The 12,803-nt window shown below is 33.2% G+C and overlaps 1 protein-coding gene across 1 annotated transcript; it reads right to left on the minus strand.

Annotated features, from left to right (window-relative positions):
* Positions 1-253: 253 nt before the first annotated feature.
* LOC127744205 (uncharacterized) lies at positions 254-11,087 on the minus strand. The gene is made up of 26 exons (XM_052256486.1): positions 11,073-11,087; positions 10,772-10,888; positions 10,294-10,461; positions 9,866-9,940; positions 9,593-9,671; positions 9,192-9,256; positions 9,008-9,097; positions 8,763-8,852; positions 8,559-8,645; positions 8,303-8,386; positions 7,574-7,693; positions 7,002-7,030; positions 6,775-6,907; positions 5,543-6,100; positions 4,803-5,350; positions 4,625-4,688; positions 4,366-4,468; positions 4,091-4,263; positions 3,894-4,019; positions 3,575-3,645; positions 2,737-2,799; positions 1,868-1,940; positions 1,556-1,675; positions 942-1,019; positions 662-712; positions 254-586 (listed from the first exon to the last, which is right to left on the minus strand). The coding sequence occupies exons 1-26, from the start codon at positions 11,085-11,087 to the stop codon at positions 485-487; spliced, it is 3,282 nt and encodes a 1,093-aa protein (XP_052112446.1). The 3' UTR covers positions 254-484.
* Between the last annotated feature and the right edge of the window lie 1,716 nt (positions 11,088-12,803).

Raw genomic sequence — 12,803 nt, forward strand, 5'->3', positions numbered from 1 at the left:
CTGAATCCGTCCCTACATACAGGAAGGTAGAGCACTGCCAACAGTAGAAGGCACCATAAACAATTCTTAAACTTGCAAGCAGTAGAAATTAATCTTATCAATTTCTGATGAAGTGATGATTGTTATGTACAAGAAGATCACAACAGCAAAGATAAACGAACTAGAATAAAACTAGCATAATGAAGGGATCAAGTCATTTCAGCAATTATGGACTTCACTATACTTTTTATGCACATAACAATATACACTACCATACACTACATACAGGACTAAGGATATTTCCAGAAGATACACATTCAGGAAAGAAAATTACTCCGTAATTATCAAGAGTTTAAATACCATGCAATATACACTACTTTACAAAGAGCGCCCAAGAGTGGAATAAAGTAGACTAAGGATAAAAGGAGCAAAGATTCTATATATACGCCTGAGACATAACAATAAATTTTTAGAAAATAAAATAGAAGAAAAAGGGAGAGGAACATCACTCAATCTTCTCTAGTACTTGCAACCTGGTTTTCCGCTTCCAACCTTTCATAGAGGCGACCAGGTTGACCAGTCCAACAATCTGGCTTTTACTATATACCTGCAAAGGATGGAATTCTTTATTAAAGTTCGTGTGAGAACTTTTAATGAAGCCACATAAATGGAATGTCCTTACCGGGTGTGCATGTGCCCATTGCACATATTCTTTATCAGGAAGGTAGTAAGCCTGGTTTGGAAGTGAAAGTGTAGATGTCCGTAAGAAAATTATATTTTGGCTGCCCCATAATGGAAGCGTCAAACAAGAAATATGTGACATTATCAAATAGTAAATGATAGGCGAAAGGAAATTTATTTTGACCTTATGACCAAGAGTATTTTGTATATGAAAACGCAAGTGGAGTGTGTAATGTTACCAGGTTGATGAGATCCTTATTATTGGTTCCTTTCTTCCTTACCTTGATATAAGTTTCAACCATTTGTAGCTTGGACTTCACATTCAACGACAAAAGATGTTGTAGCCCATTGATTAAAACCTGAAAGGAGAGCAAAAAAAATCCTAATATAACATAGGGCAACTGAAAGCTACAACTACGACGGGAAGAAGGATTTATCAATATATTGGTTTTGACGTTTTGTCTGCAATTAAGACTTACTCCATAACAATAGATTTGATTGACACTAAGATGTAGAAAAAATTTGTTGTCTTAAAAGCTCAAACTTTGAAAGTATTTCAGACATTGGTAAATTTTTCAATAAAAAAAATTACATAATATTCAACAGTGAAATAGGATCAAATTACGATATATCGCAGGGCCACAATTATTAGTCCATGTTGACTTGAAATTCAATTTGTTCAAAGCACTAAAAAGATATTAAGATAGGTGAATACTATGCAACTTAAAAATTTGGTGTTTAAATGCTAAAAAAAATTATATTTAATTTAAAAGTATAAAAATTAGTAAATTTTAAATATTTAAAATTTATTATAAAAAATAAATTAAACAAAAATTAAACACCAAATAATACACATCTTAAAATTGACCTTAAACATGTCTGAAAAATAATTAACCTGCAGATCTAATGACATTAGAGCTCGTCCTTCATCACTACATCTCTTCACCCGTGAAAGTCCTTCGACAAGCGTTTCTGCTAGGATTTCAAGTCCATAGTCCAATAGTTTGTCTTGAATCTACACATTCAAAGATCACGTTTATACTTGAAAGACTAGAGTAATTACTTTGGTTTTTTGGTTTCAAAAATTAAACAATAGTATGAAATTGTAACCGATATTTACTAATTTTTGCTTTGGGTTATCAGAACTTGTAACTGAATTATATGTATACATGTATATGTCATATGCAACATCGAGCAAGAGCAATACCTCTTTACGAATTCCACCATGAGCAAGTCGTGCTGCATAATGCTTAAATTCCCCCAGCAATAAATCAACATACCTATAACAACAATTTAAATCAGAACTTCATGCAGAATGCAGCTCATTTATTATTAAATATAATAAAATCGGAAAGAAGTTGCAGCTATATGTTCTCTTTAAATAGTATACATTTTTTATGGGAGTAGATCTTCTCCAGTGAAAAAAAAACTGGATAGTATTCAGTGTTTAATCTAACCATTGATTGTTCTCTCTCTTATTTATTTTTGGTCCCACTTATAGAATCAAAGGTGAGAGATCACACTGCATTTTGTCTAATGTTAAAAAAACTGGAGAGGATCCATTTCTCATTTTTTACCTATATAGTTGTTGTTTCATAGCACCAAGAGAGCTAAATATTAAGTTGAAAAAGTATAGATAATTAATAACATTTTTGAACAATGTGTAAACAATGTGAATTATAGGGTTAAAAGAGTAAATTTAATGAGTAGCATTAAATTAGGGTGTAATATACTTGTATTTGATTGGTGGTTGTTCATGTTGTTCAAGATAATCATTGTTCCCCTAACACTCTCCTATTAAGTTATACCACGTCGTCTCAGACACAAAGGCCAAGATGAACAATGAGGTAAAATACTGTAGGAACTAATATCAGGTATGGATAAAGTAATAGAAAATGCTAGTGATTTTCTAGGATTAAGGCAATACCAAAAAAGATATCACACTCCTCTCGGTGTGTGTATTATTTACTGATACTGAGAAACATGTATACTGCTGAATATTCGAGAGACTTAACCCTTTCCTAGGCTAGTTTTATTGCCATTGAATATATATTAAGATGATCCAGAAATACAAACCCATTATGCTCTAGACCTAGCTCTTTCACTTCCCATTTAGAATTGGCGATGCGTTCGACGTACCTGTAAAATGTCGACAAAAAATATAGAAATTTGTAACTTTAAAAAAACCAAAACTATATAATAATAAATTTCTAAAGTCATACAATATATAAATTGAAAGTTCTCAATGGTGAAGAGACCAAATTAATTAGGACCAGTGGGTATTTTAAGGAAACACAAGAACCACAATCTGCATTGAACACCAAACACAAGCCTTTGCTAAGAGAATTCTGTGCTCTTTAAACATCACAGAAGATTGCCATTGTGCATATGGTGTGTTTTGCACTTTGGCTGTGTTCTTGTTACTATCTCTTGGATAATAAGATTTCTAAACTGAGTAGGGCTAAACTGATTCGATATGAGTAGGAGTCATTTTAGTAATTTTAGCATTGTGGTATTGTCCCCTTCCTAATCTGACTTACGATTAAGAGACTTTCTAGTCAAACATTATAAGGATATCATTTTTCTTAAGGACGCAACTTATAAGCTAAATTCCTTAGGTGCTTGAATTGCTTTCTCTAATAATAATATAACCAGTTTATTAATTTTTAATCACCTCATCCTTTGTTTTCTCAAAAAATAGCAAAAGTCGTGTTTATTGGAGAACAACACCACATATATCCAAAGAACATCAAATTGATCCTTTTATTAAACAATAGTTTAAGCATCATATAACTTTTCTCTTCAACTGATATTTCTAACAGACTGACCCACATTGTTATCATGGAGATTAATTTGAAACTTAAGAAATATTGTTTGATTCATAGCCACAGCCAAGAGTTCAAGTCATATTTACCCATTAACATGAAGAAGGAGTCTTGCTGTTGTCCTATGAACATGCTCTATAAGATCTGGAACAGCATCCACCTAAGGAAATCCTTAGATATCATTATCATATATATTGAGCAATTTTATATTAAGTATTAAAGGATGAATCAACTAGAGTTAAACAGGTAGATAAAATAAAAATCCTAACGATCCAATCCAAGCATGCTTTTTGGCTGGAAGTAGAGACCTCAGTAAATATGTTAAGTGTGCCTTAAAATTTAAGGCTTCAACAAAAGTATTTTAATTTAGTCTAATCTCTCAGACCTCAGGGATGATATTCCACATACCAGATGCACATAGAAATCCTCAAGTACAGTTGTATTACTCTGCAAAAGCATTGATCGGAGATGAGCTCTGGATCTATTCAGTGTCCGAGCAACAAGAGACAGAGCGTCAACAGCTACACACCTTTCCTGCGACATAATAATCTAGTTGAAGAACTAGATTATTTATATGATACAAAATGATGAACTCAAATGCATACCGTGAGACCCAATGAATTCCCTGAAGAATGACCAAAATTCATGCCAGGAGGACTTGTAGGGGTCAACTCTGCATGTACAAATGGTGAACCTAGAGACGTGGGTGATGACTGGGGTTTCATCATCCACATGTCACAGTCTTGCTTTATTCTGGACAAGGCTGTCTTCAGCCGATCTGCAAGTCCCAGTTATATTCAACCACTAGAAATGAATAAATACAGGATTCTTCTATTGCCAATGTTTGAGAATGTAATACCCTACTGACTATATCACTTACGATTATGAGAACAGGGTGAACTTTTTCCACTTGAACTACTATTCAGCTGACCAAAAGTTTCATATATAAAATGGAAAAAAATCTCAAAGGACTGGCATATTCCCTGCAGCAGTATACTGAATCAGGAAAAAGAATTCAGAGGAAAAATTAAAACCATAATGATGGCTTATATTTGAAAATAGCAAATCTTGGCAGCGGTCCCGGCCTTTGGGCCCCAAGAAAGGGTAAACAAGTGCTTTGACGGTAGAATAGAGCTTACCTTAAAGAATTCAACATTTATTACTTCTATTTTCTGCATAAGCCTTGCATATTTATCCATACACCTAACATGTTTAAAGCATCAAATAACTCAATAAACCCATTCAAAAAGTGGCAGAGACAAAATATAGTACATGATAATAGCTGATTTTGTTCATGCAAAACGGAAAACAACTCACCTTAGCAAACATAGCGAAGATCCGGTGTGTGCTGTATTCTCATCATCATTACAATGGGAAGCATAACCTCTTTTAAGATTCAGTTTTGAAATTCGACTAGGTAGTTGGCTGTCTTCATCAATAAAGTCAGCAAGAAGATCCTCATTTTCATCTTCAGAAACAGAATCATCACCCTTCATTTGCACTGAATCATTTTTCTTAGGCTGGACTTTATCACCCCCGAAGTTGTTTCTTGAGCCCCCATCAATAATATCACCATGAATCATTCCATTGGGTTGGGAGTAACCATGACCTTCTTTAGGGGTTGATGATGTTAGCAAAAATGGGTTTCCCCTTCTAATCCAATCAGAAAACCCACTTTTCCTAGCTCTACTGTGTGTGAAGTTTACTGATTTATCCAAATCAATTGCACTGGTATTAGTTGATTTGGTATTAGTTAAAGAAATCAATGGTGCACCATCACCAGTAAGTCCAGCAAAACTGACAAGTTGCACTGTATCTGGAGGTAATTTTAACCAAGAATCTTTCTCCAAAACCACTTTAAGTGCCTAAAAATAGTAACAAACCTACAAAATTAATCATTATGTATGATTTTGGATTGCATATAGAGCCATGATTTGCAGATCTCAAACTAGTACCTAGTACTTATCTCTAATATCATACAAGGCTCAAAGGAAATCGCAATTAACCACTATGATAAGAAACAATTACGAAGAAGGAGAAGCGCTTAGTTCACTTACATGTACATTTTGTTTATGAAAAGTTATAAAATAGTTTTCACAGACAAGCTTCAACTTCTGCCTGAATTCAACTGCTTCAATTCCACAAAAGGCTTCCCCAGCCAATATGAAGACAGTGAGGTCTTCATAATTTTTCAGGAACTGATGAATACTAGCAGAAGCAGCAGCAGAAGAAGAAATCAATACTGACACACGACTAGTAGTAAGATGCCATAGATTCTTGCATCCTCTTTGAAGAGTTTGTGAAACAAATGCTGTTGCATCTTTGCGAAGATGATACCATGGGGAATCAATGCTTGATTCTATGTTGTCCTCCTTTCTAGAAGCCTCAGCAACTGGATCATGAGAACCACTTGATGGTGAACCATCATTTACATTATTTTCAGCTAGTGAGGTAACTGTTGCAGATTCCTCCCTATAAGACGAGCCACACATTACATCCCCAGGACTGAACACAGAATTGTTGCTGGCTCTTACATCTGAAACAACTTCCTGAGCCTCACCTGGACTGCTGGAAATGTCATTGTTGCACGTATTTGAAGTTTGGTCTACTGAATCCTGCAGGTAAAATTGACCAAACGTAATTAGAATGAATAGCATATATCAAAAAACTAAATTCTTGTTATACTGCACTCAGCGTGAATAGCTTTATTCCTAGTCTTAAGATTAGATGCATATTGGTGTTTAAATTCTAGTTATACATGTAATCTACCATTGAGTAGTACTTTGCTCGACCAAATGCAAATCAAACCTAGGTTTCCTCGAACTTCCTTATGATTGGGTTTCATTTCATAAGTAACATGTTCCTTTTATGCAGTAGCTATATGGGCATCAAATGGAACATATTCTGATTATAAAGAATTGAGGAATACTCTCGAACCATTTACAGGAAACTATTTTATAAAAGAGCTATTGAGCTTTTACTGAAAATTTTAAAATTTCCCCCCTGGTAGTGTCAAATAGTATAATTGATGCGCAAAGGCAATCCTACCTAATATGTATAAGACGTTATTGTCACTTTAATAGGGACATAAAGATTGAACTCCTAACTGCTTGGGTCATAGATGCTTTAATTCAATGTAAATAAATGATAACACACACACACACACGAAAAAAAAGAGCATCGGCTGCTGATAGGAGGCCAAGAATAAATACTGACCTAATTCCAGCCTATATGAATATATGTAAGCAGAGAAGAAAGTAATATCTCGTTAGAAGAAACCCAAGTTTACCTTTCTTTCTAGCTGAAAATCCATAATTTCGTGGTATGAACACATAATTTCAAATAGAATAGCCAATGTTCTTAATAAGCACTGTCTAAACTTAGATTCAGGTATGTGAAGGCATAGATCGCTGTAAGTGAGCCTGGAATCAAATAACATTCATGAAGCACAACAAAAGTATTGTAATTGGTGACTACAAGATGGTAACTAAGCATGTGAAGGGAATTGAAAAGTACCTACTATTTTGTGAAGGAAACTCTTCCTCCTGCAAGAGAGACCAACATTATAATTAAACAAGTTCTCTGCCAATTTGGATGAAGGGAAAAGAAATTATAATCCTTTAAATCAAGCAGTAAAAACTTGTGCTTATCCATCTCTTTCAACAATACCGATTTCCGTTGTTTTCTTTTCACTCATTAAGAATATATTGTACTCTTAAGACTCATGAATCAGACTGCAATGTCACGGATTATTTACTGCAATTAACTGATAATAACATATACAAGAAACAGAGAGAATCAGGTAGACAGATCTTTAGCTAGTCGCTAACAAGAAAAGTTAAATAATTCAGAATTAAAATACATCAGGAGCCTCTTAGAGTTGCTTAACCCATCCATCCCAAAATATCACAAGCTAGTACCCATATTGCCCCTATCCCAAAAGGGAAAACAATAAATCATGTTTCCTGTTTTACTTTTGCCTTCGTAAAATTTCTAAAACAGAAAACATTAAAACTGAAAACACAAACCAAACAGGTAGAAACCCAGATGATCCTACAGAGGAAGTCAGGAAGAACATATTGTCATACCTCTTGCACAATAAATTTTAACACAGAGTTGGTTTCTGAAATAACTTCTTGCATGAAGAAACTTTGTATCTTTTCAGCAAGGCCAGTTGTATCTCCCATTAATGCATATGCATCGATTACCTGTATCAACTCAGCTTGTATTACATTCCGATTTGATAATATACCAGTAGTCCAATAGAAAATCTCAGCATACACAGCACATCCATTGGGGTCAAATGTTGATAGCGGTTTGTTATATATAAACGAGCCATGTTCTGACTTTAAATTGAACCAGAGATAGATATTATTGTCATAATGAAAACATGCTAATAAAAACATGCGTGAGCAAACATGTGATGATGAAACAAACAGATGTTTTTCAGAATGTCTTGCTAAATGAACCTGGGTAAGTCATAAAAACACGTTTTGGCAACCAATTCTTTTTTGAAAATATGATAATGTGATGATAGTTTATTTAGTCAAAGCTAGTCCAAATTAGAAGAACCTATTGGCGCGTGATTGACTACAGTAGTTCAACTGTATATGGATTTATGTTACAAAACTAACGTTCAACCTCCATACATAATTTTTAATGTTGCCAAATTTGCCATTGAAGGAAAAGTACAACAAAGCAAGTCCAAAGGCTCATCACAAAACTGTCTGCTTGCTACTAGCTCCATGAAAATAGAACAACAATCAATTTCCTGCGAAAGGAAATAAAAATACAAAACATAAAATCTGCACACTCACTGTTATATAACCATCTTGCTTGAACTCCTGGCATATTTCCAATAAAAGACCATCCAGCTTCTGTAGAGTTATTCCTAGCCAAACCTAAGTAATCATATGATTGAGGAAATCAAGCAGTTAAACATATCTTATATTGTCATCGGGGATTTGTGTTTTGACACAAGTGCAAAAGAATGGATTTTATTACATAAGTTACTCGGATGTAAAGAAAATATTAGAAGACAGCTGTATTCGTAAATAGTAATTTGTTATTCACCTCCACACCCTGACTCATCTCTTGTATTACTGAGAGCTCTGACAAGCTATCTAAGACTTGCAAATACTCAGAAAACACTTGAAATGCCTGCATAATTATCAATGTAAAAAAATTGTACGTTTTGGAACCTAGGTTTCATTCAAAATAAACAGCAAAAACAAATAGAACGCCATACACAGCAGCAAAACAAATAGAGAAGAACACCTTGCAGTAACTCCCTTCCTCAACGAGGGATTCAAGTGTTGATTTCATAACAAATGCACGATGAAGTTCAGTCAAGATTGGAAGCAGGTCCTGTGAATGTAGAAGCACGTATCATAAAGTTACTGCCAAATATCATTCAAAGTTTACACGATCATGAAGAAAGGGAAATCAAATCACAATGACACAAGAAAAAATTGGTAGCGTTTGGCGCTTATCTATGGAGAGCGAGAGAGAGAGAGAGAGACCAGAAGAGCTTGTTTCTTTTTTGAATAAGAATTCACAATCAGATCCCTTGAAACCTCATTGACAGATGATGTCAAGTGTCTTCTTCCATTCTAAAAAAAAAAAAAACTATTAAAAATAATCCAGTGAACCATAAAAATCTTGTAACAGTAGGAGTTGTCAAAAACCTTCTGAAGCTTATATTACCATGCTGATGACATTAGCAATCCTCAAGTCTCTTTCTAATTCCCTGACCAAATTCATCCCCTTCACTGGCCAAAAGTAAATATATGAACCTTTGGTAAACTAAATGAAATGAGTCAAATGACCCATAAAAGGCAGCTAGAAGGTTCCATATACAGAGCTTCCCAAATTTCTAAATAAACTTGGAACAAAGGGGTTCACTATTTTAGTATAACGTATTATTGTATTCTTCCAATATAGTGATTTATGAATATAGAACCATGAACTGTAGTTTTGGATTAGCAAATGGGTAATCACAATAATTGGAAACCATGAATTTTGATAGTAAAGAAGAGGTGGATGCTAAAGGCATAACATTATCTACTAGCACAAAATAGTTGGTGAGAACTAATCCTTGAACTTACCCATTACTTCATGATGCTCCATAACATGACGTGATAAATGCTCCGCTACTCTATCCAATTGTGTCAATCTAAGGGCAGCCTACATTAAAAATCACAGACTAAGGCATCTTATCAAAAGAGTTGATGCTGTGCACCAGAATTGATATTGCATACTATCATCAACTGTGGGTTTAAGAAGGACTGTTCAAAGTAGAAGTAATACAAAGGAGTGATTTCCTCAAAACAGTTAGAATGCATTCCACAAACAGTAAGTGTCAGTAGGAGGAACTATACCTGTTTTTCAAAATATATCTTCTCGTTTTCGTTTGCTGAAAGATGCTCCAAAACATGCCTAACTGGATCAAAGTCCTGCAGCAAGATATATTTATCAGAATTTTCTAGGATTTGCCAAGAATTCATTCACCTTACTAAAACAGTGATGAAATCCATATAATTTGTGTTCATTTCTATTAAAAATGAGAAGAAACTATTTGAAATGCTTGCATGTGGATGCAAGGAAGTACTGAGAAACTTAATATTTATTTACTTACAAGTTACAGACGTCGTTCATCTTCTTCTAATAATTATTAAGTATGTAAATAGATGTAAGTAAAAGCATAGCAATTTTAAATTTAAAATGCTCTACGTCCCTTCAACAGAAAGGAGGATGCAAGAAAATATCAGCACACAATCAAAACTAAAGAGACGCCATCACATAGCACCTCTTCATAGAATCCATCCTCCAGTTCCTCCACCACTTGATCATGAGGTCTTCTCCCATATATGGAACTCAACTCCTCGGAACTCGTTGAAAGACTATACCTCTGGTGAGGAGGCAATCTTGCAATAGCACGAGCAATTGCAGCTGCCGCAGCAGCTCGAGCAGGAATCTGCAGAACAACAAAGATTCATTTCACATTCATTAAAAGCACGAGCTAAAACTCCAAGTCGCACGGAGCAACAAATCAGAATATCAGATCACCGAAAATCATATAATCCGAAACTCGAAACGAACACGTCTCTAAAACGATTGAAAAACTCGCATCAATCGGACACATCACAAACAATGCATAACAGATTCAAACACGTTGTCTTAGCTAAACCGTAAAACAACAATCAACGATTCAACTCCATGGATTCAGATAGGAATTAACTGAAACTAGAAATGGCGCATTTGAATCTTCTTTCATTTTTATTTACCTCGGGGCGATCGGAGAGGGGAAGCAGCTGGCTGCGCGATGTGGTGGATATGACGGAGTTCAAGATCCTCTCTCCAACCTTGGACAAATCCATTGATGACGATGGTGCTAGTCCTTCCTGGAATAACGAGAAAGGAAGCAATAAGAAAACCCTAGAGGTCACGCTCAATTCGCCATTGGAGTGGTTGAAGATAAATAACGGATTTCCGAGAACGCTTTCAAATGGAAGAAACATCTATTTATACTCTCTCTTTGGCGCGCGCGATCGAGCGGGAGGCTCAACTCCAGTCACCTCGACTGACAGGTAACAGTTTCATTATTGATTTCAATTCAGAGTGAAGCTATGCAATTAGATCTGATTAGTGAGTGTTAATTAATTAATTTTGATTTGGTTGGAGGGTAATTGAAATTAGAGAATGAAAATTTTTTAAGCTGCAGTTCACGTTAGTTAGGATCGTCTCTTCTCTGCTCTGCTCTGCATGAAACAATACCGAAATTGATTATTGGTTACGATGTATCATGCATACAACATACAAGTCCCTTGCATAGAAATACAAATTGTGACGGTTAAACCAGCATAAAAAATTTGTTTAATTAGCAGAGTGCCACATCATCGATTTTGTACTTGTACTATTCTTATATAAGATATTTTATTGATTATTTAACTTTAACTTCACGGACATTGAAATTAAATAATTTTTTTATTCAAATATAATACTTTAAAATTTAAAGATCAAAATGAGATTACGCCTAAACGTAAGAATCAATTTAATAATTTATCCAAAATTAAATATGGAATTACATCAATAACATTTTTAGAATAATACTACATATTCAAATGTTTTTGACAATAGATAGTATTACTCTAAATCTTATTATTTAACTTAGTTAAACTTGATTTACAAAAAGATTTGGATATATAATATTATTCATATTTTTAATATAATTATATTAATTGTACATTAAAATAAATTATTAAAATTAGTCACTAATATAAAATATATATTAAAATACAAAATATACATTAAAAATAAGGTAAAGGTTTAATTACTCTGTTGATCCCTATAGTTTTGTGAAATTTTCAATTAGGTTCCTATATTTTTTTTCTTTTAATTGGGTTCCTATACTAATTTTTTTTTTTCAATTAGGTCTCTTTTGGTAGTAATTGGCTTAATTGTATAAGGACCCTACTAAAAAAAATTGGTGTAGGGACTTAAATAAAAGGAAAAAAAAAGTGTAGGGACTCAATTGAAAAAAAATTGGTGCAGGGACCCAATTAAAAAGAAAAAAAAGTATAAAGACTTAGTTAAAAATTTCGCAAAACTATAGGGACCAACAGAACAATTAAACCTAATAAACAACATATATATTTATAATGGCTGATTGTAGTGAACAAATATTATTTTTTATCAAAATATAAAGACGGTTTGGAGAAAATAAAATTGGAGATTCAATTTTAATTTAAAAATATTTTAAATTTTTTAAAAAATTTCAAAAACAAAAATTAAAAAGTTTGATTTTAATTTAAAAATATTTTAAATTTTGTTTAATTTATGAAAATAAAAAAAAGAGAATCTAATTTAATTTATTTTTTAAGATAAATCAAAAAGTTTGATTTTTAATTTTTTAAAAATTAATATATCATGTAAATTGATGGATATAATTTTTGCGCTCCATTATTTTCTCAAAAAAAATTAAAAACACTAATTTTTATATGACACATTCAAATGAAGATGTAAACATTTTTTATTAAAGATATTTATGTTAAAAGTATAATTTATTTGTTTAGTCACATCTAAAAAAAATATAATATTTTTTATAACATATAAAAAAGTTAAATTTTACAATTCACCAAATAATAATAATAAAACATCTTCACATATAAATAATTATAAAATCTTTATAGTAAGATCCACCTTTCTATATACTACATTTATGAATATGGTACAACTGAATCATCCTCTATTATCATACACACATGGACCATATTTAAAATAAAAATTGTCTACTATCTCTTTCCATCTATTTCACCA

This window comes from Arachis duranensis, unplaced genomic scaffold, assembly GCF_000817695.3.
Source record: "Arachis duranensis cultivar V14167 unplaced genomic scaffold, aradu.V14167.gnm2.J7QH unplaced_Scaffold_232527, whole genome shotgun sequence".
Lineage (NCBI taxonomy): Eukaryota > Viridiplantae > Streptophyta > Magnoliopsida > Fabales > Fabaceae > Arachis > Arachis duranensis.

Bases quoted from the DNA above. Each gene is read 5' to 3' on its own strand.
- LOC127744205 (XM_052256486.1), bottom strand. The intron at 4,264-4,365 runs GTAAGTGATATA...TGGGACTTGCAG, and splicing joins TTCACCCTGTTCTCATAATC to ATCGGCTGAAGACAGCCTTG. The intron at 1,941-2,736 runs GTTTGTATTTCT...TTGTTGTTATAG, and splicing joins CTAGGTCTAGAGCATAATGG to GTATGTTGATTTATTGCTGG.